Below are 27,960 nucleotides of genomic sequence, written 5' to 3'. Positions count from 1 at the left end.
TGGAGATAGTAACACCAAGATCTTTGAAACTATTAACGAATTTACGTAGGCAAAATTGCACAATTTGCTATCGTGACAAAGTAGTGTTTTGGTGGATGTCAATCAAAGTATTTTCATAAAATTGTCAGTGACAGCTTTGGAGGGCATGTGTCTATGGAATGTATCCATACTTCATTGAGACGACGATTTCAGATGTGCTATCGAAAAGCACTGTAACTTATTGAATGCTGTCACATGCTGCACATGTACCACTGGCAGAAAATGGTCTGAATATGGCTTGAGTTATAGTGAAGTTAAATGTAGTTTAAGCAAATCAAGAGAAAAAATTTTATATATTCGTTTTATTTTGAGATTTATTTAAATAACATTGTCAGATTCATTGAAGGAGACTTGGTACAAAAATACCCTCATGACTGAGATTTGCAGCAAAAACTTTATTAATTCTGATATCAGTTACAGTAGAATACAGGATGGCTTATTAATGTCGTATTCCTAGGAAAAGAAAAATGTACAAATATTATTGATTTTGAATTTTTTTTTACACTTTTCAATTTCTTTTATTGAAATGTTTTAATCAATTTTAAACTTACTTCTTTTCTTTGCACTTGACTTTCGTTTCCACTAGAATAAGAGTGATAAAGTTAGTTTAAGGATAAAATTAGAATAATATTTAATTAGATTGACCACAAATTTTTAGTAGCGCCAATTATGAATTGAATGAATGAATAGAATGATGAACGGATGAACAAACAGACAGACACACCTGAGACAGACACACAGACATATAGCTAACTGGATGGATGGATGAATGGATAAATCATAGTTAATAGAGGGGAATGGTTAGGAAACCCTTTTGAGCACGTGATGAGCATAAATCAAACATTGTGCATGGTCAAGACCGGTTCAACATCAAAAGTGAACGAAGACCTGATAACAATAGGTTTCCTAACTATTCCCCTCTATTAACTATGGATAAATGGATAGATGGTTGGAAGGATTGGATTGATGTATGAATGTTTGGATAAAATTAGCCTTTTTATTCTTTTTTATGGAAAATTGATTTATTCGACATATACCTTAGGCTTTTTCTTTTTACCAGAAGACCTTAAATACAAAAAGAAAACAGAAAAAAATATTAGACCAAATATTTTTAACATACCAATGTTTAAAATTTTAATTGTAATATTAATCTTATTTTCATCCTTTTTATCTTACCGACGATATGAGGAGTCTCCCCCTTCCTGGAATCAAAAAAGATAATAAAGATATATATCAGAGAACTCATCAAACAGGTTTGGGCACCTTATTTGGTTACTGGACATAGTTTACGTTATTCAATAAAAAAGCAAACAAAGATCTCAAATTTAGAATGCAGAAGGGCCCTATAAATAAGAGTAGTTAATGTGTCTAGAAAAAAAATATGCATCATGACTCCTGCTGCACTCTGTTGATAGATACTTTACCTCTGTTTGATCACCACTCAAGACAGAAAGGCTGGTAAATGAAGTAAGCTCATCCAATGTGCTTGAGGCTCTAGGATTCCCTTTCTGTTGGCAAAGAAATAGTTAAATAATACTCTAAGTAATGATACTTTTGAATAGTGATTCATCTTATTTGACAAAAGGTAATATACAATATAATGTAGTAACTATGGTAGCAGAGGTCTTGTCTCTGTAGGGAGAATATTGTACGATTACCTCTTGGCATTGAAAACCAGGATCAATTCCTGTACTCAGTGTTGTGTTAGTTGAGCTGTTTGTTGGTTCTCTACTATGCTTTGAGGGTTTAAATTTCAATTACCTCTCCGTAGCTTATAGTATTTACCTTTTGTTTTTTGGTTGGCAGTCTTAAAAAGTTGTCTTCTTCATAGCTGGCAACAGAAGTGTTTAAATTATTAAAACAAATCAGAGAAAATAGAAATTGCACTCTGAACTCAGCAACAAAAAAAGTCTAGAAAATGGTTTATTTATTTTTAACATACAAAATAGAAAATGGAAAATATACATACTTCTGTTGGTGAGCCTCGTCTTCTTGTTTCTTTGAACTTCTCCAATCATTTATAACCTCCTCCTGAAGAAAGCAGAAAAGGAAGTACTGTAAAATCAGGTAGTCAAGTGATTTTATTTAAAGGTCTCTTCGGTTAATGTGTAATGTTTTCCCATTTTTTTATTATTTTAAAATTACTTTATTGTAAAGCGCATCTAGGTTTCAGCATGTGCTATATAAATGCTTTGTTATTATTATTGTTTCAAACTAGTTAGGTGCCATTCTCTTGAGAATAGGATTCTTTGTTTCTTTTCAAATTCATGTCTTCTTGCGTGAATGATGTGGTCTGAAGTGGGAAAAGATTATGCTGAAATGGTCTATTTTATCTGACAGTACTTACTCTTATTTCCATAGGAGTTTCACTGTACTCATCTGGGAAAAAAAGATAAGCAAAAAAAGTTAGTGGATTTTTTTAATCAATATTTAATTAATCTTATATATAAGTTTAGAAAATATGTTTTTTCATGATTGTAACCTCTAAGTTCTTGTATGATTGAGCTTCCTAGGGCTCTTTTCTTGGCATTCTCTGTTTTCTTGTCTTTTTTTGAGCTGCGTCCATCATCTACGAAATAATATCAAAAATAAATAAATTCAAGGATATTAGTATTGAAGAAATATAAAACAGTTTTCCGTGTTTGATATTCTGATCAGAACACAAGGGATGCTGAGAGAAGATAAGAAAAGCGTAGAAAACCACAACGTGAAGCACAGCATTTTTAAGCATCTCAAGTGTTTTCTATCAATCCCTGTCAGTGTTTTGTTCAGAGTACATGTACATGTATCTAAAGAATTTCAGGTAAAAAAGAAAAGAATACAAGTGATGTTACTTGTTACTCGAATCTTCAATAAGAGGACAGACATAAAATTGATGTCAATTTGTTTTTTTACGATAACAAAAACAACAACGTAGTGATCAAAACGACCAACGGAAAGAGTGTGTGCTAGTTGATGAGTCCAGCTTACAGTATCTATTTCTCCTCTTATAGCCAATCAGCAAACTTGAAATTTTAAAGTTATTGTAAAGAATATCATGATTGAGAAACCTTGAACCACTGTGTACGCTAGTATGAGACATAAGTTTCACTGCTACATGCCCCTGAATACATGCCACAAGGTTCTCTCATTGTCTTGAGCCTATTATTTATTTATATATATATATATATGCCATAATCTACAAAGGTTTTCTATCATGCCTTCCCCAGTTCTTTCCTTTCCCTGTAGAAATCAATTTGAATTGATACTTACCATAAGGAACTGCCGTCACTTTAGGAGGAACATAAACTCCTGATTTAGAAGGTATATGTGTTTCATCAGCACTCTCATCACTTTCATCCTCATCAGCCTCACCTAACTGGAAAAAAATTTTGTTTAAACTAAAAAATTACTTATAACTTGGGCATTTATATAATTGCAATAAGGTGTCTCAGGGCTACCGTAAGTCAATGGTCATATTAATGGATACAAACAGTTTTTAAATTAGGTTGAAATAATGTATTTTTTCATTGTTTTTGTTCTTAAAACTAACTTGCACTTTTAGATGAGTGATATACCACTAGTAGCTCAACCAATCAGAACACAGGACTTGTGATAGACCAAGAGTAGGTTTATATTAATTGATAATAGATTAGTAGAGTGATATGGAGAACATACACACCTTGGCAGCCATGTTCTCTGGGTTTGGTTTGAATCTCAGGGGATCGCTGTCGCCAGCTGAAAAAGATTAAGATGGAATAAAATGTATTGAAGTTTGGAAAAACTGTGAAACTATTGTCAAACAAGGACAGGCATGTGCTAGCTAGTACTTATTGGGAATCATGGGTGACGTAGCAGTTAGAGTTCTCGCTTGTCACTAAGACGACTTGGGTTTCGTGGGGAGGATTCAGACGATGCTTGGTATTGCATGTGAGTAGAGTTGCTCGTTGGTTCTCTCCTGTGCTTCAAGGTTTTTTCTTCCCTCCACAAAATAAACTTCTAACTTCTAATTCAATCTATTGGCTGCCTTATCAAGTGGATTGCAAAACCTGTTAGGCTTTCCACTGTCCACCCTGGAGTGGTCAGTAAATAAGAAATCTTATGCTCAAAAGTATGAAATATATTATATATATGGTTAGGAAAAATTATACCAAAGTTAGCAAAGTTTAAGACACCTATAGCAAAAGTAGTTATATACATGGAATTTGTGCAAAAGACTTGCATATTAGGCTTACCTGTCATCCCTGTCGTAATCATCTTGATTAATTTGTCAATCTGGTATTTCATTTTTTGATCTATGGGGCGTAGTTTCTCCAACACCTGTTTTAATGAAAGCATTAGTTTACATTGAGGCCAAGACTCAGTCCATACTAGTAAGCTATTCATGCTAGTTGTTTGTTTATATTTTGATTGAAGGGCTGGAATTAGACTAGAATTGGACTAGCCAACTATTAGCCATTTTGAGGTTGACATAAAAACTGGTCCAAGTTGGCATTGTAGTGCATTGTGGGGCTGTTTTAGAGGACATTTTCCAAGATGGTGTCTATTTCAACCCCCAAAGCTCAGGTCGAACGTCCAACTTCACATGAGCCATACCATTGAAAAGAAAAATTTAACAAAGCCGTCTTCTCGGATGTTATTGGATTCTGCTCATTTGAAGTTCAACATTTGACCCTAGTCTAAAACAGCCCCAAAATGCACTGAAATGCCAACCCAGATTTTTCCTTATCCACGGAATGACTAATGGTACCAGATCTTCTGATTACTGTAATACTTACAGTGCGAATCTCAACCAATCTGTCAATGGCGGAGTCTCCTTCAATTTTCTCTCCATCCGACTTGAGCAGCATGTAGTATACAATATTGATTAAATAACTAATGATAAATGAACAAGCAAATAATCAGCATACATAATTAGTTTTGCAAAAGATATCTATAAAAACATGTAATGTACCTTAAAAGCAATTGTGTCTTTACTTCCAAAAAGCTAATGCCCTGGGAAAAAAATGTTTTAAGAGCATTACAGTATTTCAATAATGAACCATAATTTAATGTTTTATTCAAAATTTCTACCATGGATGAAGTAAATAGACTTCTGGGTGTTAAAAAGTTATTCAAAATAGCAGAAAAAATTTCTATCTTTCATCGTACGTTCCATCGGGAAATTATACTTGCATCGATCCCCCAGAGACATCTTTGTTTAACCAATCATAGTCATAATGCCAAAATAAGTCGTCGTTTAATACCTTCGCTGTTGAGATGTCTTCATCATCTATCTTTGCTATTAGACCACCGACTCGCTGAGAGATCTCAGAAACCTTCAAATAAGATGCAAAAACAATAATTTTAAGGTAATAAGTTTATATAGTACTAATTCTACAAAAATACTAGGAATTGTCAACGCGAATTGTCAAAGGGTTTTGGAGCTTTTCAAGGATGTAGTCTTCTAATTTTCATTATCCTTATAATATATTTAGTGGAAAAAAAACAACACACATTTGCAATAATCGGAGTTTTCAAAGCCAAACTGGTCTAACAAACGTTACTGACGTCTAACACAACCTACCTGTTCGTCTATCTCTTTGAGAGTCGCGATGTACTCGGGCAAATCCTTCGCAATCAGCTGATTAAGACAAAGAAAACATTCTTAAAAGTTAAACGTGGATATCATAACATATAGGTTACAGTAAAAAATTAGCTTCAAAGCGGGTAGAAATCCTAGAATAACAACAAGAAGAACAAGTAAAAGAGAAGTCACATGTACCTCTTCGTCCGCCATCTTGAAATTTAACAGGTCACCGCTGGCCAAATAAGCCACAGGGAGCCCAATAGATGTAAAATACTTGAAACAATCCCCGTTGCATATGTTTCTTCATCTTCCCTAAATCTTCCGGTTCCGGCTCACTCCATCTACATTCCTTCAAGTCCATCAAAGGGGGTACCCATCACTGATAGACTACCCGAGAACATAGATTCTTGGAGTATCGATCGAGGTTATATGATAAGGAAAATAAACTCCGATACTTGGTCTAGTTTTGCATGCGTTCTCTATCATCAAACCTAACTCCATCGACTTCTTTTCAGTGCGTGTCCGATATCCATGGAGTATAAACGTCAGTCCTAACCACGTTTTCGAGTTGATTATGCAGGGGTGGATCCAGCCAAATGTAAAAGGGGGGGGGGGGGGGGGGGCTTGACCGAATGACAATACAGAACTTGGAAAGAATATTTAACAATATACTTTGATCAAATAAAGCTATATATGAATGAAGGGGAGGCTACAGTCCCCTTTTACCCCTCCCTGGATCTGCCCCTGTCATAAAATAATCACTCTAGGAACAGGAACACGCAATATTTTATAAATATTTGAAATAAATATTACATCTTTCCACTGAGACCTTTCTTTGTTACTGAAATCTCCATATTTTCCTCTGATTGTTTTTATTATTGCACTAAAATGCACGCCAAAAATCTACGCGAATCCCAACCTTTAGAATAGAATTTTCAACTATGATGCCATTCTCTTATCAAAAACAAATTTTGGATTCAAATGCAAACTCAATCCCTCCCTTCACTCTTAATCAAAAAATTCCACTATAAATCTTTTACTGATGAGATGGCAAACATTGTAGTCTGGCTTAGGTACCAATATTCTTTCATTCGTCATAAGTGGTATTAGATGGGTATTAAATGCTGTTTATCGAACTCAGAAAACGCCTTTGCCATGTGCAGCAACAGGCCATCCTTTGTTTTTACATTCAACTGATTGAAATCTCTTCTAAACTTTAAATCAAGGAAGCTAAAGATTAACCGACTTGATGTCCCAAAACATTACATGACTGAACAGCGAGGTTGCGGAAGCTTAGCCATCACTCTCTTAAGATGCATTTCTGTTATAAGTACTTTGGAATGACTCTTCGCATTCCTCTTATAAATAACAAGTGCTTTTTCAAGCAAACTCTTGGCTTCTTTGAACTCCTTGCAATGCTCGTGTACAAGCGCAAGACCAACGATAGGGCGCGCCATTTCTGGATGGTCATCGCCTGCCGCCCTTTTCTGGAAATCTATGGCTCGTTTGTATTGTTCTTTGGCCTCATCTACTTCTCCAAGTCCTAAGCTTACTTCTGCTAAACTTGAGGAAATATGCGCAAGATCTGTTTCCTTGTCTTTGAACTTTGACTGCTCGTCTGCTACAGTTTGGTAGAGGTCCTTAGCCCTCTTTAGCTGCCCAAGCCGCGCAAAAGAGTTCCCAAGAAGCTTAATCGATGCCAAGGTCTCTGGATCCTGCACACCAAAATTCCGAGTACGGATTTCAACGGCTCTCTCTAGCAAGTTTAAACCCGTTTGATGATCATCAAGCTTGTTGTACACTTCTCCAAGACAAAAGTACGATGTTCCTACGTCTGGGTGGGTTCTCTTGAACAGCAGTCCTCGAATCCCCAGCGATCTTTCAAGGAACGTTTTCGCTTTCTCCAATTCTCCCAAGTTGTTGTAAGCGTTTCCAAGATCGCAACAACTATTTGCAATGTCTGGATGAAGCTGGCAAAGGGTTTCCTCTCGGATCTTCAAAGATCGACTATGACATTCTATTGCTGTTTCCCAGTCGCCTTTTACTGCGCAGAGTGAACCAAGTTCGCTGTAAATCTGTGCAGCTTCGTTGTCTAACGACCCGACGACTTTGTCAAATATTTCAAGAGACTGTTTCAGTAATTTTTCTGCTTGTTCAGTATCACCCAACGCCTTGCATGCATTGGACGCATTCTTGATAGTACTCAAGCGGTAAGGATGATATAGACCTAGCAGTCTTTCCTCCAACTTCATCGCTCGTTTAAGATAATTCAAAGCTGAATCAAATTCATCCACACAAATTGACATCGCACCAACGCATGTGAGGACTTTAACCAACTCACAATCAAGTGCCTCAGACTTGTAAGTATCCCATATTTCTAGTGCTTTCTCATAGTGCTCCTTAGCCTGCTCGAAATGGCCTTCAATGGCATAGACATTACCAAGTTTAAACCATGAAACATAGATACTATCCACCCTATCATAATCAGGGTCTTCTTTTCGGAGTTCTAGCGCCTCCATGTACAATTTTTTAGCCTCAGTTGTTTCTCCAAAACTAATTGTCACATCACCAAGATCATCAATGGCTTCTGCGAGTGAATGCATGTCATTGTCATTCTTTAGGTTCCTACAAATCTTTAAAGCTTCTTCATAATAGCGTTTGGTTTCAACATCGGCATTATCACTGGCGTCTCCTAATCCTCGAAGCACAGAATAAAGTTTAGGCTCGAAGAAAGAATGAATCTTACCATTTTCTAGTAGAATTTCTTTCGCCAACTCAAAAGACATTTGTGCATTTTTCAGGCTCTGAATCCCTTGACATTGCTTTCCAAAGTCAAGTAACATATCTGCAGCAGCTATTCGATCACCAAACTTCTCGAGCACTTCCACTAGTTCTTTTCTTTGTTCCGTGTTTAATTTTCTAACCCTGCTCATCAGCTTGTCAGCTACAAACGACTGAAAATAGGTGGTGTCGTTGGCTTCACTTTTAAAGCATGCCGGGCTATTTAGCTGGAGTGCAACTGCTCTTATTGCAGAGCCAAGGATTGATATTTTCCTAGCATCTGTCAATTCTAGATCAATATAGTGATTGCACATCTTACTACAACGAGACGATAAAAATGCCAAATTGTCTTGATGGTTTTCTGCATCTAAGATTGGTGTACTAAGCAGTGTTTGAAGAGTAGTTTCCACATCTGTATCATCCAGCTCTTTGAAGCAGTCCAATATCACATTCTTGTTTACAGGAATAGGATCAAAAATTGAAAGCAAGAAGAGTATTGAGGGGATAAGCTTGTGTTGTGCAGAGAGTTGGTCGACAAGCATCTTGATGGCCACTAGGCTGAGTTCAGAATGATTTCCTTCATTCACTTGGCAAAACTCTTTTCCATAGAGTTCCCTCGGTTTCTGAAAACTTTCCTGGTACGTTTTCCAATGTCCATTTTCATTTTTACCTGAAAGATTTTTGACAAAGGTTGCTGCGCAACTCAAAGCAAGGGGTTGGAACTCAAGCATTTCTGCAACTTCCAGAGCATCATCTTTATTTGTAATTCCAGAAACTCCACACAATAGTTCAATGGCTTCTGAAGGCTGCATTCCACGTGAGATGGTCACATGTCCTGACTGCTGGTAACAGAAGGTCTGGGTGGCAATGCTGTCAGTTGATGTCACGATGATTTGTCCACATCCCCATTCTTCACTTCCAGGCTTAGGCCAGTACGAAGAGAATTCTTCCAAACAATGAACATTATCAATGATTATGACCCACTTGGAGTACCGTTTTAATTGCCGTTCAATAATACACTTTAAAAGTCTTATTTTTTGTCCAGCCATCAAACCCCTTGAAGTCACTGCCACTTTGATGTGTAAAGAGTTCCCCAAGATATCTTTTGCAAATTTTATGTAGGAGTACAATAGGGAATCTTCAGTTTCCGCATCAAGAACTGCCACAACCATTGCAGGATCGTTTGCAGCAGTAATATGCTGATTAAACAACGTTAAAGCAGCTTGTCTTGCTAGTTCACTTTTTCCACAGCCACTAGGACCACAAATATAAACAGTTGCATTTCCTACAGAGATTGAACGTTTAACCTCATCTAATTCTTTTAAAACAAAAGAAACTTCCCTAGACCTGTGAATAAGAGAAGGAGATTGAGAAGTCACCAGTTGACAAAATGTCCTTGTCTCTTTGCTTAGTTGCTCATGAATTTTCAATTGTTCTTCATTACTAAAGGCCATCTTTTCAGACAGATCATTTAACACATCTAAAGGAAGACTCAGATTTGTGTAGCCTTTGTGGACTTCCTGAAGTAAATTCTCTAGTTCATGATTTGAGAGATGGTCTTTCCTCACATTTTTAAAGAATTCCTCACGAGCATTTATCAAGTGGTTTATACCAGTATTTGCATCATCGTCCATTGTAATTTGGCCAGCCACTGTGCAGAGCTCCTGAAAATTATGGTCACTAATATTCTCAAGGAATTCCATTGCCTCAGACGTCAGATCATTGTTTTCATTATATTTTGAGGCTTTAATGAAATGCTGCTGTAAAAATTCTCTGACTCCATTGGGAATTATGTTTGCAACCAGCAGGCCTCCTTTGAGAAAATTTGTCTCTTCTTCAGAATTGAACCTTTGTGACTTTGCCATTTTCAAGTCAAATTCTAGATTGTGAAGTCTTTTTATGTCACAAGGTGATGGAGAAGAAACTAGAAGACAAAAATTAACACCTATATTAACATACCTTACACTTATCATGTATTTACAGGAGTAATTCAGAGGTTTTCTGGGGTGGGTTACTCCCCACTTAGTTAATAGATAATTATAATGGGGAGTCATTATGTAGTGCATTTCACATTGCCTCAATGTGCTTTACATTTATGACCAGTGGAGGACTTTATGACTGCATATCAAGGCACTATCTTTAGCAGCCGTGCAGCTTACAAACATGAGTGAATTGTTAGCATATTAGTATTATTCCTCCAAATTGGAAAAAACATTGATACATCATCCCTCCCTCCCTCACGTCCATAAAACATGCAATAAACTTCCAATACAAAGTAGGGCCATACCATAGCCAACTTGACCCCACCCTCTTTTTTAAATGACCTCCCTCCAATGCCCCAAAAAAATCCCTCCCACCCCCCCCCCCCTCCCCCATAGGAAATAAATGGTCACTAAGGGAGCATCTGTAGCTTGGGGGTGGGGTCACTGCTAACACGTTAGGTTTGAATGAGTGGGCCATCAAATAATTTTCTTTTTCAAAACATAAGACCCCCATAGCCCCCCCTTCCCTTCTCCCCACTGGATAAATTAGAAATTTGGTCATCAAGTGTTGCTATAGACCCCTTGCAGGATATTCCCAATGTAGCCCAATTCAGAGGATAAAACAATAGAATCTTATTCTCATGGGAACTGAAATTCATTGTTTTTTTCTCTGAATTGAATTAACGGGTCTGGGAATTGTAGGTTTGTCTAGTTGTTTAAAATACTATATACCGTAAATCCTCTATTTAGCCCCCCGAGGGGCTTATCTATTTCCAGCACATTTGAGGGAGGGCTTATTGGAGAGAGGGGGCTTAATTGAGAGGAGGGGGTTATTGATTTAGTCGAAATGCAGTAAGTTGTATGCTGTCAGGATGTAATATGATTGTAACCCAGGATTAAACGGAAGCATTACTATTGACCGTCTCACATAATCTGTAGTGATGTACATGGCGTTTTTATTATTTGATTAGCCTGTGTTAGTCTATCAAGCATAATTCACGATTATTGTGAATAGCAAAACTAAAACACGGTAACATTAACAAAGCAAGCTAAAAAGAAATGTTCTGAACAATCATTAAATGTTCCATTGGTACATTAAATGAGGGGAGGGGCTTATTAGAGAGGGGGGGCTAAATAGAGGATTTACGGTATAAATAATACATATCATCACATGATCATCTATCAGATAGGATTACTATTTTAATAAAACAAAATAAAATATAATAATAATAATAATAACATGATAGTAGAATTGATAAAAAAGGGGTGACTTCGAGCAATAAGTATTCTAATTTGCTTCTTTATGAGAGCGGTATTGAGGTGTTTAACGGTTATTACTGTTTGTACTAGTATCAACACATCAATTAACAAGGACAATGACGCAACGTTTATCAGTTCTTCATTGAAGTTAGTCACAGTGTTTGGTACACAATCGTATTACCTTACGTTACATTACATTTATACGAAGTATGCAATCTTTGGTATACATGTTACCTTTAAAGCATCCATGCTAAAATGTCTTGATAATAAAGATCGCATAAATAGAAGCCCTTGGCGATCAGCCGGAAAATACTCTAGTCTTCAAGGTGTATTTTGTTTTTCGTGCATAATAAATAGGAGCGAGACTGGTGCCAAGTCCAACCACAGGAATCCCATCACCAGCTAATGCTAGTGTGTAGTGGGACTAGTGGGAAAGAATGGAAAATAGAACTTCCAAAGTGGGATTGACTTTCTCCTGACATTAGAGCCATATAAACGGGGGGAAAATCCGATTGAAACGATAAGAACTTTGGAAAGCAAATCCTGTCATGAGGAAAAAGTAAGAAAAATCTTTATAGAAATATGTTTTGGACCCAGAAGTCTTTGTACTCTTTTTTTTCTGGGATACTAACTCCAAGCATCTTAAATTCAGCTGTATCATTTCTAATTTATAGAGCTGAAAGATGCCCCCATATGCTGGCCTCCTGTCCTGTCAATATCCTTTGTTTTTCTTTTAAAAGCAAAATTCATGTTTCCTACTAATGCAGCAGTTCTCCCAGTGAAAATAAACTTGTCTTACAAACCATACAATACTCCAGTTTTGAGGTCTCTTTTGCTCAGCCTTAACCTCTGTTGTGCATTAAATATTCAGTATTTCAGCCAAAACCTGTGGAATTTGAATTAACTCATGTTGTTCCGTAGTTCGTGAATGCCTTACTATACAATGGACCTCATTAATAATAAAAGAAAAGAACACATTTGTACACAATCGAGGCTAAGACTGAGCAAAGGTGAACTAGAAATGGGAGTTAACCAGTAATTTTGGGATCTACAAGAATCATGAGGCAATTTTCTTTTGTGGGTCATAGCAACAGTAACTGAGGGGATTTAGAACCATGAATGGTGTCAGATAGACAGTCATTTACCTTGTGCCAGCCATGGTTACTAACTGTTTCTAATAAAATATGAGAACTAGTACTATTTAAATCTCTTTATTTAAATCTTTAAAAAACATATATTAAGCTTAAACTGTTTTATCACGACGTGGGACAATCACAACAGAGCTAGGTGAAAGCCCAAGATGGAATTAGAATTTAGAAGTTGATTTTTGTGGAGGGAGGAAAACCGGAGAACCCGGGAAAAACCCTCGAAGCACAGGAGAGAACCAACAAACAACTCTGCTCACATACGACATCGAGATCGGCAGGACTCAAACTCAGGCCGCATTGGTGAGAGGCAGCGCATTAGCAGCACATGCCACCTGTGCTTCCCTTGTAATACATTCTTATATGACTCAAGCTTAAAAACATCTGAAGAAATAGCCTAAGATAATTCTATAATATGATGTCTTGTTAAATAGTTTAGCATACGAAAACTTGAAGGCCCAAAAGGCTAAAATACATAGAGGTTATTTATGTACCAGCCAGATAAACAGTAACTGAGCCCTAGATCTTGAACATACAGACTGAGACATTTAGTCTACTCCTCAGCTGTCATTAGTTTCAGTCACAGATCCTCATTGACCCATGATGATCTGGTACCGGAACTAATGATGGCTGTGGAGGAGACTAGAGGCCATTAGGCTGAGATTTGTTTCAAAGGCGAGGGCACAGTTTTTTCTGTCTAGACTGACTTTACGATCATAAATAATTTATTTATCTTATTTTGCATATTATTATTATTGTTGTTATTATACCATGATACTGGACAGCTGTGGTCAGAGATAGAAAATACCACCTGCTTGTACAGCCAATGAGATTTTTAGGATACTAGATTGCAAGAAAAATAAATTTCAATACTTTAGTACATTTTAAAATAAATATGATTTTAAAATATTTTCCATAACATTCTTACTCTAGTTTAATCTTCTGGATTTGTTGAAGTGGACTGCAGGTAAATACAGAATCATCTGGGAGTCAATTTATTGCCTGAAGTCATAATTATTGAAATAACTTTGAGCAGATAAAACAACTCCAGAATCCTGCATATGCCAATATTGATAATTAAATTTCCATGTAATAAAAGCTGGCAATGCACCAAAGATTTTTTGAAGAGTTGTGTGAAAATTCACACAAGTTGATACAAGCATTATCTCCCAGAGAACCATCAAAATAGCAGTGAACAGGAAAGTGGTATTGATGAATGGGCTAAATAGCTTGTACCAATACTTGGACTTGAAGGACATCGGGCCAGTTGATGGATTTCCATGGTTATCGATTCCCTTGTCGAGGTCTTCAATGAGCTTCACAACTTTGATTTCTTCACTGATAGTAAGACAGCAGTGAATCAGTAGGAAGGTATGGCCTGATACATCAAATCCTTCCCAGAAGTAGCCGTGTTTATGGCACGTATACTTGGAACCATGTCTGGACTCTCCTTTACAACTACCGGATATATGTTCAACGTACTCAAAAAAATTAACCCAAAGAAACCATGCGATCGTGGCGACGATGAGTCTACTATAATGACTTGCTATTAAGATAACATTTCCTGAAGTTAGTATAGCCGATGTGGTGAGTACAAGAACACTTAGAAGCGTCCACGTCCATCCCCATCCAAGCTTCACGAAGTACACGTTGAACACGTTCTTAGTGTAGGAAAAGTACGATCTTGGAGGAGGAAAAAATTCATGAATAAAAGATCCAAGAACTACAATCAACCAGTATATTGCTACTTTATATGTTGTTTTCGTAAGGGCAATTGTTCTGAGGGCAGAATACGTGGATTTTAAGAACTGGAGGAGTTTTTCGTGAACCGGTTTTTCTTCGCTCGTTTCGTCAGCCATCTTGAATTCAAACACGCAAGCACACGCAAAGTACCTTGGGCCTGTTTCACAGGAGGCCCATTTGGCATAAAATCAGTCAAATTTTAAAACACATTTTAATTCAATATTCAAAATATTTATTTTGTTTTATCTTGATAGTTTGAAATAATATTTCTTTTGCTCATTGCAAGAGATAAATGCGAAGAAAAATGGTCTCCATGGAAAAGCAACCAATGTAATGTAAAAAAATAAAAAGATAAATAATCCAACAATTTTGATTTATTATTTATGCATTTATATTCGATTATTTAGTACAAGTTGGTCTTAAGATGAAAAATATGAAATACTAGAAAATAAAGTTAAACAAAACATCTTGAATGGTTTTTACTTAGTTGGGCTCCCTGTGGCAAGTCCCAGGTTCTTCCGAATTCCGCGGTCAGTCTATGCGAAGGGTTAGCATAGCAGCAGGTTGCGTAAGTGGCAAACCTGATTTATCTCATTTAGGGATGTTATTTTGATTGAAAGAAGGCATACTAACAGGTGAGTTGAACCGTCACAAGAAATTGTAACTCTAAAGTCCTGTTTTTCGAAAGCCATCCAAATTTGAAGCCACGAAATCTCCTGACTCTGCTGACTGTGTCGTCCAGGTTGTGTTATCTTGTTCAATTTGTTCCCAGAACCATAATATGGAGTCCATTATTCGTTATGCATTATACTTAGCTGATTTTTTCTCTTTCTTGCATTGATTTTCATTTGGGGTTTGGAGGAAACTAAATATTTTTATAATATTCATTTTGGTCCAATTTTTTTAGCATGGATTTTCAGTTTCCTTAACAATGGTCCCAAGAAAACCTTAACAAGTGGCTTAGATAAATAGATGGCTAAGATACGATGGAAAAAGAAAGAAGAAACCGAAAGAAACTCAAGAAATTGAAAGCACAACAAGAAGTTCATAACTCACTTCCTTTGTACGGACCGGAAGTGACTTTTCCTTTCCGCTGACATTGATGTTATTCAGCATGCTCAGTAGGGCATTCAAATTCAAATTCGTATTACGAGGGACTTTGCTGGTGAATTTTCATACATTTTATTCCAGAACTTCTAAAGGTAGGGCTAATACTCCTTCTTTTCTTATAAATCTTGTAGTTTGAAGCTGGATTTTGGGTTATTTATGTTGCATGTCTGTTGTGATGTCACGGGGCAAGATCAGACTGGCCCCAGCTTATAGTTGCTTGTGAATGGTCAGATTTGGCGGGCATTTCAAATAATCTTTCGACTCGAACAGTATTGCTCTCAAACTGACGCTAAAAAACATGAAAGAACAACCTGGAAAAGGTTCGTAGTGAACCGAAAACACTCACAATCGATTTTCATAGGGTTTTCGTAGGATATCGGAAGCTTTTTTGTACTGTTTGCTCTATTTTTCGCGAGGTCTTTGTCTCTGAAATTTGGCGCGTCCATGGCAGTACTAAAAGCACAATTATTTTTTGGAGAAGATTGTTTTATGCCTAAAAGACCATTTATTTATCATTGAAATAGCATACTTGAATATTTGATGTTTTGATAGATGTCTACTAGTTTTTAATATATTTTTCGTGAGATTCTGGTTAATGAACTTTGGCGGGTTTAATGCATGGTCTGCATGGCCACTCGACTCGGGGCGAACTTCTTTTTAAAATATTTTTTCTTGCTTCAAAGCGAAAAACATTAATTAATTATCGTTCAGTCATTAAAAATACTCTCTTTCTGCTTGTCGGCTTGTGTTTTTTGCCAATTCCAAGACTAATTGACTAGATACCTAGCTGCAGGAGATCTCAAAAAGCGCGCTAAATTTACAGTTGAGCTCTTGTATGTTTAAAATAAATAACCTATAATTTCAAATTAATTTCTATCATTTTATGACCTTGAATAATTCCTTGAGATTTATTCTAAGCAATTTATTTTTCTTTTCGTAGATTTTTCTCGCAAGATGCTTGGATCTAATTCAATCTCCTATACGACCAACGGTCACAGTACGAAAAACGGTACCAATGGTACAAAAAAAGTTACTGTAAGTTGAAAAACAACTATCGATAGTAAAAATTAATGTTGTGTGAATATGGTAAATTTAAAAGTTGCTTTTTGTGGAGCGAGAAAAAACAAGAGAATCCAGATCAAAACCCTTGAATCAAGGGAGAGACAGCCAACAAGCAATATTCTACTTAAAAACAACACCCAGCTGCAGTAGGGAGAGGAGAGTATTATTGTAGCTATGCCACCCCTTGATATCAAATTTTGTTTCATTTTCAATCTTGTAAAACAGATTGCTGTTGAGGGAAATATTGGAAGTGGGAAGACAACTTTACTAAAGTTTTTTAAGCAAAATCCCTTAATTGAGGTAAGTCTAAATTGTTTTTTTAAAACTCAGGTGTGCATCCAGGGGGTTTGGCCTGAGATGCATGCAACCCCCCCTCCTACTGCCTGTTAATTGTTACCTCTATTTGTTTGGGGAGAAGGGGAGAGGGGATGGTTTGTGACCTCAGTGGCTACCAGGATAAGCCACAGGATCAATAAGCAATATTGAGAGGCTAAGAAACCTTTAGTCATATCTTGCCATATTTGTTTTATGAAATAGATGCCAGGGTTCTATATTTATTATAATGCAAGTATCAAATTCCAAGTGTATTTTATTGATTGTGACTTTTAGGTTTTAGAAGAACCTGTTCAGAAGTGGCAGAATGTGGATGGTGGAAACATTCTTGTAAGTTTGCTATGGATTATATTTCTTTCAAGTGTGAGGAAGTCAAGTAGTCACTGTTAGACTATGTAATTTGAATACCTTGTATCTCATTGTCACGTCATATAACTCTCTGTACTACCCATCTTCAATTTACTTGGAGAAAAGTTGTGTTCTGAAATATACTTAACAGTCATATCTGAGTACTCTGGTTTAACTTGTATCTCATTGATTATGTTTTGGCCGTTCTCGGTTCACAAGTTATCAATTTTCACTACTATAACTGTATTAATTTTCTAAAATAATATTCTCTATTGATTTATGTCGTTAGTCAAAAGGAAATGCCCAGCATGGGACCTAGAGTCCCATTGCACTTGTCACTTTGGGTAGCATGTTGGTTCTGTAATTTTCCTTCCTGATTGATACCTAATAAAAGTTGTAAACCATGTATTTATCCAATATTCAAGTTTATTGTTTCATATTTCATAGGAACTAATGTATAAAGATCCCAAGAGATGGAGTTTTATGTTTGAATCATATGTTCTTCTTACCATGATGCAACTCCACCATCAAAAACAAGTATGTCTGAAATGTCTTTAAAACCATGTAAATAACACTAGTCTGGGGTCTTCAATTATTTACAGCTTTTTCAAAAAAATGGCAAAGGTCTTGTTGCATGTTGAATACCAAGCCCAAAATGCACTATGGGGAATGAGAAAAACTTTGTCTGCACATTTTTCTGGCATAATTTCTTCTCTGTCAACATCATTTACATCTGAATTTACATATGCATTACATGCCTTCTGAAACCAACATTTTTTGAAATACAGTAGTTGTATAATAAAAGTACCATGTGTACCATGGTCAAGTTCATGATATGGTGCTATATTGTACATTATAAGATAACTGTTATAAATCTTGCATTCTGATTTGTTGGGAGCACCTGCTTTATGAGAGCACATAGTATGCACGCACACTTTCAATCGCGTCATTCCTAAAAAGCACTTTGGGATTGGCAGAACACTCAAGAAGTGTTGAGAAGCACTCCACCATGTGTCAGGCTTCTCCTCTCTCATGTTCTGCCGGTTTTGTTCTGCCAACCCCTGTGTGCATTTTCTATTTCTTCAATAGACTGCCTTAGTATTTTGGTGTATACTTTGATTTTTGATGAGGAGAAAGGGAGTGTGGAAGAGAACCTGTAGAAAAATCAAATTTGGTAAAATAAAATTACCTTTTTTGTCATTGTGTAGGAAACTCCAGTGAGACTTCTTGAACGAAGTGCATACAGTGCTTTCTTCTGTTTTATTGAAAACCTTTATTTGAGGTAAGATAGACAACAATCCTAAAATGTAAAATTCGTACATGAAGAAGAAAAGCAAGAATATACAAGCTTATTAGAGGATCAATATCATTAACCTACTGACACCTAAAAAAACCTGTGAGATCTTACTTTTTACTGCTTTGCACAGCAAAACTGAAAATGAGACATTATTTTGAGTAAGGCTAGAACATTTTATCCTTGAGGCACAGGCAGTTTTTGAAATAAGACTAGTTCCCCACACCCCCATCTTTACTAAATTTTATTCAGTTTGTATATATTGGTGTTGTGACATTCTTGAGTCATTTTTTCTCTTTCTCAGTGGAATGCTATCCCAAGTGGAGTACAGTGTTTTCCAAGAATGGTTTGAATACCTTGCAGAACATCAAAAGCCTCATGTGGATTTGATAAGTAAGTGACAAGACAAGATTCTAGTATGTAAGCTGAAAGAAAAACAGCAACTGTGTTGTATTACTTTCTTCCATTTGTTTATTTGGTGTTTTTTTTTTATAATGTTTCTTGACTTACAGTCTACCTGAGGACATCCCCTGAAATCTGTTTTGAAAGAATGCAGAAAAGAAGACGTTCAGAAGAAAGTTCAGTATCTATGGTTAGTAGATTTTGTGATTCAATCTTCAATTACATATAACTGTAAACAAGCAAACATAATTGCACCAGGCCAGTTGATCAAAAAATAAACTCACCAAGCCTTAACAAATTTTTTCTTTTCGGTCTGGTATCCTAAAAATTGTGCGTTCTAATTGCTGTTTGAGCGGGCAGTAATTTGTCAGTATCTGCCTGCACTGGCGGTCCAGTATCCTTTGCCGATAAATAATAAAACAAAACAATTACAAAAACAAGTAAAAAAAATATGGGAAAAAAAATAATAAGTTATTCACCGTCCTATAGTCTGTCCAGATAGGGAAAAACTGTGCCCTGAGTCCGTATATCCAAGACCTCGGGCACAGTTTTTCCCTATCCGGACCAACTATAGGACAGTAAATAACATATATTTCTTTACTTGTTGTTACAGGATCTTTTGACAAGCTTGCATGAAAGATATGAGGAGTGGCTTCTAAAAAAGACTAAATTCTATCTACCAGCCCCAGTAGTCGTAGTTGATGGGAACCAAAGTCTAGAGAAGTTATCACAATATTATGAAAACAATACTCATTCTTTATTTGGGGTAAATGAGATCTCCAAAATACCAGTATCATGACCAGTATGAATTAGTTTTTTTTACAGAAAAAAGATATTCTCTATTTTGATACACACTTTGTACTAGATTGTAAAAATCATATATGATCAGAATAGCCTGAATCTTAGCTTTGTCAGCACATGCAATTTTATTTTCCCTTCTAGTAAGATAGTTTCCAATAGACCCCCGTATTGTCAAAGCAGTTCAATTTGGAGGACAAAACAAAAGAATTTCAATCACCTGAGAAATGGAATCCTATTGTCATGTCCTCCAAATTGAGCTGCGTTTTGACATACTGCAAGGGGTCTATAGAGCAGTTTCAAGGCCACCACATTTTAGCTGTTAAAAACAATAGAAATACCTTCTTTGGGAAATTAAACCTCGAGTTTTGGAAAACATTGCATAGTTCCAGCCCCACAACATGGCAACCTTGAAACTTCTCTATAGCTTTTACCTGCCACTGAGATCTCTGCAATTGTTTCCTGTGAGGGATGGAGGTGCTATGTTTAGGCAGTTGAGATTCAGGCTTCTTTATATTAATTTTTCTACTAAATTCTTACTTTTCTACCAGTTTTTAATCATTACTTCCTAATCTTTTATACTCTGCTTTTATAATACTATTTTCATAAAAGTGTAAATATGAAAACTAACTAATGCTTTGAAATATCTTAAATAGTGTACATGGTTATTGATGATGCAAAAGCATTTGAATATTCTCTTTACTAGTGCTGATCATTCAACTCTCAAAATACTGTGTAGGTGAGTTTATTTATTCACAAATCCTTAATAACATTTGTACAGCTTTTAATTAATCTTGAATTTAGGAGAAGATCATTAGTCAGGCAACCAAAGACATAAACAGTGAAAATGATTGTTTCTGATTGGCTGAAGTAGACTTTAATGAGACATTTCAATGGTGTTATAAAATTAGCCAATCAGAAGCAGTGTCTATCGCAGTTTACCATAGGATTGCCTTGGAACATTCGGAGCCACACTCAACTGAAATACAAGTGATGGTTCCTAATTTTATCACTGTCTTGGCTATTCCTTCTTTTCAATGCTTCTTGATAGCCTTTAATGACTTACTGAGTGAAATGCACCTTATCGTACTGAGCTCTCTAATAACTTATTTAAAAATTGTATGATCTTAAGATTTCAAATTGCAATCAAATCTTTACTTGTCCTATAGGTTCATAAGGGTTAGGTGTAAATAAGATCACATCAAGATCAAACATTTTCATTCAATTACTGTAAAAAAGAAATCCAAGAATAATTTACTAAAGAAATTACATTATTATATTCTCATCACTTTAACAGAATTAAAGCAAAATACTTTGTTTTCTATTGCCTAAATGGTAGTATTTATCACTAGAGTAGGAAACATACTGACTCATAGCACATACATGCTATGACATGCTGTAACATTGAAATGGCTTCCCATTGCGTTTCATCCAATAGAATGTTTATTTACAGCTACAGTAAGGTACATTCTGTATGTTTTGGCTTGGTATTTACTAACGACATAAAGATAATAAACATAAGCTATAATCATAAGGGTGCTTACTTGTGTTAAATTATGTTTTAGTGGAAATGCACTGGAAAAAGAAAACATAATCTACCTTAGACCAACATAATTATGATCAGATTTAAATAGCCAAGCATTTTCTTATGATTATGATCATTATGTTGCTAGTGGCTACCAAGCCTTGTAAGTACAGTACAAATTTGCTTTATAATACTCGTTTTTACAGTTCCATTCAGTGACCACAAATAATAGTTCCTAGCCGAGGCTGGAGTTTCTGCGCATAGCAAAACTACAGTTTATCATTCAGGGTCACTGAATGGAACTGCAAAAAGGAGCACTTCCCAGTCATACAAAAACAGCTTTAACTAGTACTTTTTCATTAGCGACTGTTTTTACTTTTACGTAATGCCATAACATGTCTACATTTAGAAAAATGTTTGTTAAATTTACATATTATAGTTATTTTATATATATTTTTTAAACCAGTTTTTGTTACTTTATGTTAAGAAAGTCATAGTGATTACTGTAGCCTATTACACATAAACAAATTAAGTTGTAAATAAGTTAAGTTGTGGTATCAGTAGAGTGCAAACAATATAACTGAAACTTTAGTAATACTAAATAGCACAATTTCATGCAAATTCCATTGTTTTCTATTGTTAATCAGCACTATTTTGTACTATTTAGTAATTAGTGTTTCACGGATTAATTGTTTGCACTCTATTATATAATCATAATTAAATTTCATCACTTTAAATAAAGATTAACTAATCCTTTTTAAAGACTCCTGCTTTGTTTGTATATCAAAATTTATATTTCCCATTTTCCATCAAGTTTCCATCAAATTTTAAATTTTCCATTTTTTAGACTTTGTTTTTTCAAAATCATAGTACTTTCAAAATAGATTAGATTTATATAAGATTTATCTGTAGCCAATTAGATTTGGCTATAGGTGTGAAAATGGACTTATTATGACCAGTGGGCATGGTTTCATGGGAAGACATGTTGGGTGGAACACAGGGAGTCCAAGCTGCAAACATTCAGAGCATTGAAGAAAACATCTAAAAACATGTTTATACAATGTTTATACACTATTAGAAATAGCTTAAGCAATTTTCATTTTTCTACGACCAAGAAGACTCTAGATGCATCACTTTCTTGTCTTTTGGCTTCTACGCAAACCAACCTTACTATGAATGTATTAATAATAATAATAATAAAAGTGATTTATTGAGTATTTAACAAGTTTCAATACTTTACAATAGAAGAAAGAAATTATTATTGAGTTGGGCTAATAGGTCAATTTAGGTCAATAGGCTATTTTCCCACAAAATGCATGGACCATAGTCCAAGGACTACAGACCATAGTTTTCATCAATTTTTGGTCCATTTTCACATCTAAAAATTTATGAATTAATGGCTATATTCCATGCTTTTTGAAAATTGATGCCCATGAATCATAGTACGTATTTTTCAAAATATACCTCAATCACATTGGATAAGGATAGGTGTGATGGAAATATACCTCAATCACATTGGATAAGGATAGGTGTGATTGAAATATACCTCAATCACATTGGATAAGGATAGGTGTGATGGAAATATACCTCAATCACATTGGATAAGGATAGGTGATGGAAATATACCTCAATCACATTGGATAAGGATAGGTGTGATGAAAATGTAAGTCAAGTTCCCCCAAAACCATTTCCAGATTGTGCCCCATTAAAATTTTAGTCCCTTTTTTTCATTTTCTATCGTTGTGCAAGTTTCACCCCTTTTCATATTGCACTTGGAATTTTCACAGTAGCTTTCACAGGTTGCGGCATTATATATTTAACACTTATTGACTGGAACTTTGGGAAACAGAGGGTTTCGTGATCCTGAGATGGCTATGTATCATGCGAGGAAGCCAAGCCACTTGATTCACTGACTTTTTGAACCATCAAACTTTATTGAGGAAAATAAAATAAAACTAGAACTACAAGCATGATATCAGGGGCGGATCCAAGAATTTTAGAAGGGGGTGACTATATTACAAAGAATACAGTTTAAGACAGTGGGGATCCTCTCTAAATGGTTGTGGTTTAAAGATTTTAAATCTCTACTAAGATACTATAAATTAAATAAACTATTAAATAGTGTCATTTAGGTACTAACTAGAAATATTATTGTTGATCGAGAGGGAAATTCTTGGTCGTTTTTAGGACAGTAACGTACATATGCCTAAGCTCAGGGACATACACTTTACTTTATGTACCACTGTAAGTGTGAACATGTTCTAAAATAAACATGAAGGTGAGGTCAGAGGTCCATTTATTCCCCTTTTTCTCTCGGACTATGTTTTTTCCTTTAGTAAAGATTTGAGAAATTAAGGAAAGCAAAAATGTGGGCTGGTGACTTCCTCATTTTCATTTATGTATTCCCCAGTCCTTTGCTCTTTTTTAGGTAAGGAATAGGTTTCATGTATGCTCAAGTGGAATGATTTCTTATTGGTTTAAATGTCACACTAATGTCCTACGAGGTCCTTCAGAGTAGTGTATCCATATCTCTGAGGTGCTCGTGTGTCCTTAACATCTTTTCCTTGGATTTTCCCATCAACAAGATATTCCTTGTTCATTATCGTCTGTGCCCACGTGATGACTTTATCAATATGGGGTGTGGCCACACCCACTACCTCAGCAATACCTCTCATTACTATGATACCATATGGAATCTCCTCTGTGAAGTATCGGTACTCGAAGTCTGGTACAAACTTGCCTTTTTCTGTTTTGACCATGGGTTGAGTCAAGCCTTTGTATGCGTTGTTGGTCTTGATACAAGTATAAAGGGTGGTTTTGTCAACTATATCTTTATCGTAGCACCGATTGTACCAGTCATGGATGTGTTGTACCTGGGACATGTCTGTCTCTGGACTCTGTTCAGCAACAGCCTCACCAATAGCCACAACTTCATCAGACATATCACTCATTAATTGAGCTCCTTTTTCACTGATCGATAGGTAAAATGGTGGAGGCAGCTCATCTAGTGGCTCTCCATCCCAGTTGGACCAACAGTCATACAAGATAGATAAGTGCATATAAGCACCAACTGACATGAGTGATGCCCCTAAAAGATGTCCCTTTATTTTCAAGACAGGATACTCTCCAAACAGGCTTTGCACTGTTGAACAGGGATCCATTGGTGCCTCCTTCAAGCTTCTCTGAATAGCACCAGCTAAACTTGACTTGATTCCTCTTACATCACAGGACTTGCCGAATTCGACAATTCGTGTTGCCCATGGCAACGAAATGAAATTGAAAATGGTGATCTCCTTGGAAACTTCTCCTAGAGCTTGACGAACTTGAAATTCAAAGCCAGATTGTCCTGGCAGAGCAACAAGAACCATACCTGGCTCTATAAATGGTTTCATTGCTTCCAGGTACTTTTCATGCACAACAGCGGCCATAACTAAACCAATGACATCACATCCAGGAATCACCTCCTCTGGTTTCTTAGTAACTAGTCTTGGTTTGGTTTTCAGCTTCTTGTAGCACTCTCCTTTACTGTACAGGTTAACAGTGAAGTCATGTTCCTTGAGAGAGTTGGACCATCTCTCTACTTTGTCATGCGACAAGGTTAGAACACATACATCAGTGTCTGGTTGAGATGAAGCTATACCAGCCCATGCATGAGCACCATTGCCTCCACCACAGATAACCAGCTTGGTTGGTTTGGATGATGCCATTTATACTGCCTGTTCAAATTAAAGTGATAGCTGGTTAAGTTCAATCGAGCTGGTGCACATGCTCGCCATTGTTGAGTCAGGATTGAAGCATCTCCATACAAGTCCCCAGTACACGTAGGAATGGATTTATGAGTATATATGAGTGTCACCATGTAAGAATGTTTTCGGCATACGAAATAATAATATACATGCTGCAAACGACTTTTTCAATGGAAACATCTTCTTTGTTTGCAATCAATCCCAAGAGAGCACAATAACAAAAGGGATTTCCGACATGTTGGAAGATATAACAAAAGAATTCATTGAAAAATCTTTTGTCAAATTCTTCCAAAATAGCGGCTATGACGTCTATTGTAAACGAAGAATTATATCCAAATGTTTTCGTTATCTCTCAAGCGACTAATAGTCTAAACGAGAATTCTCTGGGTAAATTTACCTTGAGAAATATGCAGGTTTTGAGCTTGAAATCATAGTTAAGTGAACATTAGTACTATAAAGCACTGCACACTTGTCGTCCCGCAACAAACCACAGGAGCCCCAAAACCCAATATTTTGATTTTAAACGCACACTCTGTAGGGTAATTTATTGGAATCTTTTATATTTTATTCGAGATTAGGGGGAGGGGGGAGGGAAGGCGACCATTTTCCATTCATCCGGTTCACTGATCAAACCGAATGCATTCAAACGACGCTGAAAAAAAAGGATAATTCAAATTTGAATCTTGTAGCCTAAATTGGATGTCTTAGTCGGACACCGCTGGACAGAGTTAACAAGTATTCGCGGGAGGGGACCAATAAGTCACTTATAGCAATTTATATTATGGTAAATTAAGACAATTTTATTTATTCCCCCCCCCCCCCCCCCCAGCAATTTATATTATGGTAAATTAAGACAATTTTATTTATTCCCCCCCCCCCCCCCCCTGATACATACATCAATTTGGGCAAGATATTTGGGACATTTAAGGTGGCTGACTACTTCGCTAAATAATAAACAGGAAATTGGAAATTCAAACTCTCTTAACCTGAAAATTAATGCTGATTTCAAAAATGCAAAGAAAATGGGTGTCCTGAGCTTGTTTTTGAGATGATCCCCGGTGAATGGCAGTCGTTTGTACAATTGTAGAAAAAGAATAGCGATAAATCAAGCTACAAAAAAAGCATTATTAAACCCAAACTAATGACGAACCATTAGTACTTTTCACAGATCTCTTAAAAAAATGTAGTATTAACGAAAGACGAAAAATACCTCATTTTTGGTCATTTTCGGCCAAAAAGCATAGGCTATAGCCCATGTTTTTTACCAACTTTGGACCATTTTCACACGTTTTCAAAAAAAATGCAATTTTCATGAAGGTAGCAAAATAGGTCATTTTTGGTTATTTTTGGGCAAAAAGCATGGGCTATAGACCATTTTTTTGATGGATTTTGGACCATTTTCAAACCTTTTAAAAAAATATGCATTGTTTATGAAGGATGCAAAATAGGTCATTTTTGGTCATTTTCGGACTAAAAGCATGGGCTATAGTCCATGGTTTTCCTCGATTTTCGACCATTTTCACACCTTTTCAAAAGATATGCATTATTCATGAAGGATGCAAAATAGGACATTTTTGGTAATTTTCAGGGAAAAAGCATGGTCTATAGCCCATGGTTTTTACCGATTTTGGACCATTTTAACACCTTTTAAAAAAATATGCATTGTTCATGAAGGATGCAAAATAGGTCATTTTTGTTCATTTTCGGGCAAAAAGCATGGGCTATAGTCCTTGGTTTTCCTCGATTTTGGACCACTTTCACACCTTTTCAAAAAATATGCACTATTCATGAAGGATGCAAAATAGGACATTTTTGGTAATTTTCAGGGAAAAAGCATGGTCTATAGCTCATGGTTTTTACCGATTTTGGACCATTTTCACACCTTTTTTAAAACTATGCATTATTCATGAAGAATGAAAAATAGGTCATTTTTGTTCATTTTTGGGCAAAAAGCATAGGCTATAGCCCATGTTTTTTACCAACTTTGGACCATTTTAACACCTTTTCAAAAAATATGCATTGTTCATGAAGGATGCTAAATAGGTCATTTTTGTTCATTTTCGGGCAAAAAGCATGGACTATATTCCTTGGTTTTCCTCGATTTTGGACCATTTTCACACCTTTTCAAAAGATATGCATTATTCATGAAGGATGCAAAATAGGACATTTTTGGTAATTTTCAGGCTAAAGGCATGGGCTATAGCACATGGTTTTGACGGATTTTGGACCATTTTCACACCTTTTTTAAAACTATGCATTATTAATGAAGAATGAAAAATAGGTCATTTCTGGTCATTTTTGGGCAAAAAGCATGGGCTATAGCCCATGGTTTTAACCGATTTTGGACCAGTTTCACACCTTTTCAAAAAATATGCATTATTCATGAAGGATGCAAAATAGGTCATTTTTGGTCATTTTCGGGCTAAAAGCATGGGCTATAGCCCATGGTTTTGATGGATTTTAGACCATTTTCACACCTTTTCAAAAAATATGCATTATTCATGAAGAATGCAAAATAGGTCATTTTTGGTTATTTTCGGGCAAAAAGCATGGGCTATAGCCCATGTTTTTAAACAATTTTGGACCATTTTCACCCCTTTTTAAAAAATATGCATTATCCATGAAGGATGCAAAATAGGTCATTTTTGGTAATTTTCAGGCTAAAGGCATGGGCTATAGCCCATGTTTTTGATGGATTTTGGACCATTTTCCCACCTTTTTTAAAACTATGCATTATTAATGAAGAATGCAAAATAGGTCACTTTTGGTCATTTTTGGGCAAAAAGCATGGGCTATAGCCATTGGTTTTCCTCGATTTTGGACCATTTTCAAACCTTTTCAAAA

General features: G+C 36.0%; 4 protein-coding genes and 1 pseudogene across 6 annotated transcripts; 1 reads left to right on the top strand and 4 right to left on the bottom strand.

The window, feature by feature from the left end:
- Positions 1-414: 414 nt before the first annotated feature.
- Positions 415-5,848, bottom strand: LOC116298763 (neuroguidin). Its single transcript, XM_031707308.2, has 17 exons — positions 5,783-5,848; positions 5,585-5,641; positions 5,265-5,336; positions 4,973-5,013; positions 4,797-4,893; positions 4,254-4,338; positions 3,701-3,756; positions 3,292-3,397; positions 2,522-2,608; positions 2,387-2,418; positions 2,009-2,070; positions 1,825-1,870; positions 1,464-1,547; positions 1,216-1,241; positions 1,077-1,104; positions 591-621; positions 415-492 (listed from the first exon to the last, which is right to left on the bottom strand). Exons 1-17 carry the CDS (start codon positions 5,795-5,797, stop codon positions 479-481), a joined length of 939 nt encoding a protein of 312 aa, XP_031563168.1. The 5' UTR covers positions 5,798-5,848; the 3' UTR covers positions 415-478.
- Positions 5,849-6,357: 509 nt separating this feature from the next.
- Positions 6,358-11,959, bottom strand: LOC116298765 (uncharacterized). Its single transcript, XM_031707310.2, has 2 exons — positions 11,845-11,959; positions 6,358-10,292 (listed from the first exon to the last, which is right to left on the bottom strand). The coding sequence occupies exon 2, from the start codon at positions 10,231-10,233 to the stop codon at positions 6,850-6,852; it is 3,384 nt and encodes a 1,127-aa protein (XP_031563170.1). The 5' UTR covers positions 10,234-10,292; positions 11,845-11,959; the 3' UTR covers positions 6,358-6,849.
- Positions 11,960-12,805: 846 nt separating this feature from the next.
- LOC116298768 (acyl-coenzyme A diphosphatase FITM2-like) lies at positions 12,806-14,625 on the bottom strand. Its single transcript, XM_031707314.2, has one exon. It carries the CDS (start codon positions 14,612-14,614, stop codon positions 13,751-13,753), a length of 864 nt encoding a protein of 287 aa, XP_031563174.1. The 5' UTR covers positions 14,615-14,625; the 3' UTR covers positions 12,806-13,750.
- Positions 14,626-15,032: 407 nt separating this feature from the next.
- On the top strand, positions 15,033-22,126 carry LOC116298766 (thymidine kinase 2, mitochondrial). Of its 2 annotated transcripts, XM_031707311.2 has the most exons (10): positions 15,033-15,133; positions 15,406-15,700; positions 16,549-16,643; positions 16,896-16,970; positions 17,280-17,333; positions 17,799-17,888; positions 18,560-18,633; positions 18,950-19,038; positions 19,158-19,237; positions 19,661-22,126. In XM_031707311.2, exons 2-10 carry the CDS (start codon positions 15,601-15,603, stop codon positions 19,844-19,846), a joined length of 843 nt encoding a protein of 280 aa, XP_031563171.2. In that variant the 5' UTR covers positions 15,033-15,133; positions 15,406-15,600; the 3' UTR covers positions 19,847-22,126. The 2 variants fall into 2 exon arrangements, with proteins under 2 accessions (XP_031563171.2, XP_031563172.1); XM_031707312.2 differs by lacking the exons at positions 15,033-15,133; positions 15,406-15,700 and adding an exon at positions 15,872-15,928.
- Positions 22,127-22,969: 843 nt separating this feature from the next.
- On the bottom strand, positions 22,970-25,605 carry LOC116298769 (tauropine dehydrogenase pseudogene; annotated as a pseudogene). The gene is made up of 2 exons (XR_016120347.1): positions 25,514-25,605; positions 22,970-25,086 (listed from the first exon to the last, which is right to left on the bottom strand). The product of XR_016120347.1 is annotated as a tauropine dehydrogenase pseudogene (transcript).
- Between the last annotated feature and the right edge of the window lie 2,355 nt (positions 25,606-27,960).

This window comes from Actinia tenebrosa, unplaced genomic scaffold (assembly GCF_029948245.1).
Source record: "Actinia tenebrosa isolate PJP-AT-01 unplaced genomic scaffold, QUT_ActTen_1.0 PGA_scaffold2__45_contigs__length_23673736, whole genome shotgun sequence".
NCBI lineage: Eukaryota > Metazoa > Cnidaria > Anthozoa > Actiniaria > Actiniidae > Actinia > Actinia tenebrosa.
This window is presented reverse-complemented; position numbering and strand designations above follow the sequence as displayed.

Bases quoted from the DNA above. Each gene is read 5' to 3' on its own strand.
- LOC116298766 (XM_031707311.2), top strand. From the start codon at position 15,601: ATGTTATTCAGCATGCTCAGTAGGGCATTCAAATTCAAATTCGTATTA. The intron at 16,971-17,279 runs GTAAGTCTAAAT...TGTGACTTTTAG, and splicing joins AGCAAAATCCCTTAATTGAG to GTTTTAGAAGAACCTGTTCA. The intron at 18,634-18,949 runs GTAAGATAGACA...TCTCTTTCTCAG, and splicing joins ATTGAAAACCTTTATTTGAG to TGGAATGCTATCCCAAGTGG.
- LOC116298765 (XM_031707310.2), bottom strand. From the start codon at position 10,233: ATGGCAAAGTCACAAAGGTTCAATTCTGAAGAAGAGACAAATTTTCTC.
- LOC116298763 (XM_031707308.2), bottom strand. The intron at 4,339-4,796 runs GTAAGTATTACA...TCATTAAAACAG, and splicing joins GATTGGTTGAGATTCGCACT to GTGTTGGAGAAACTACGCCC. The intron at 2,419-2,521 runs GTTACAATCATG...TTTTTTTCCCAG, and splicing joins AATCATACAAGAACTTAGAG to ATGAGTACAGTGAAACTCCT.
- LOC116298768 (XM_031707314.2), bottom strand. From the start codon at position 14,614: ATGGCTGACGAAACGAGCGAAGAAAAACCGGTTCACGAAAAACTCCTC.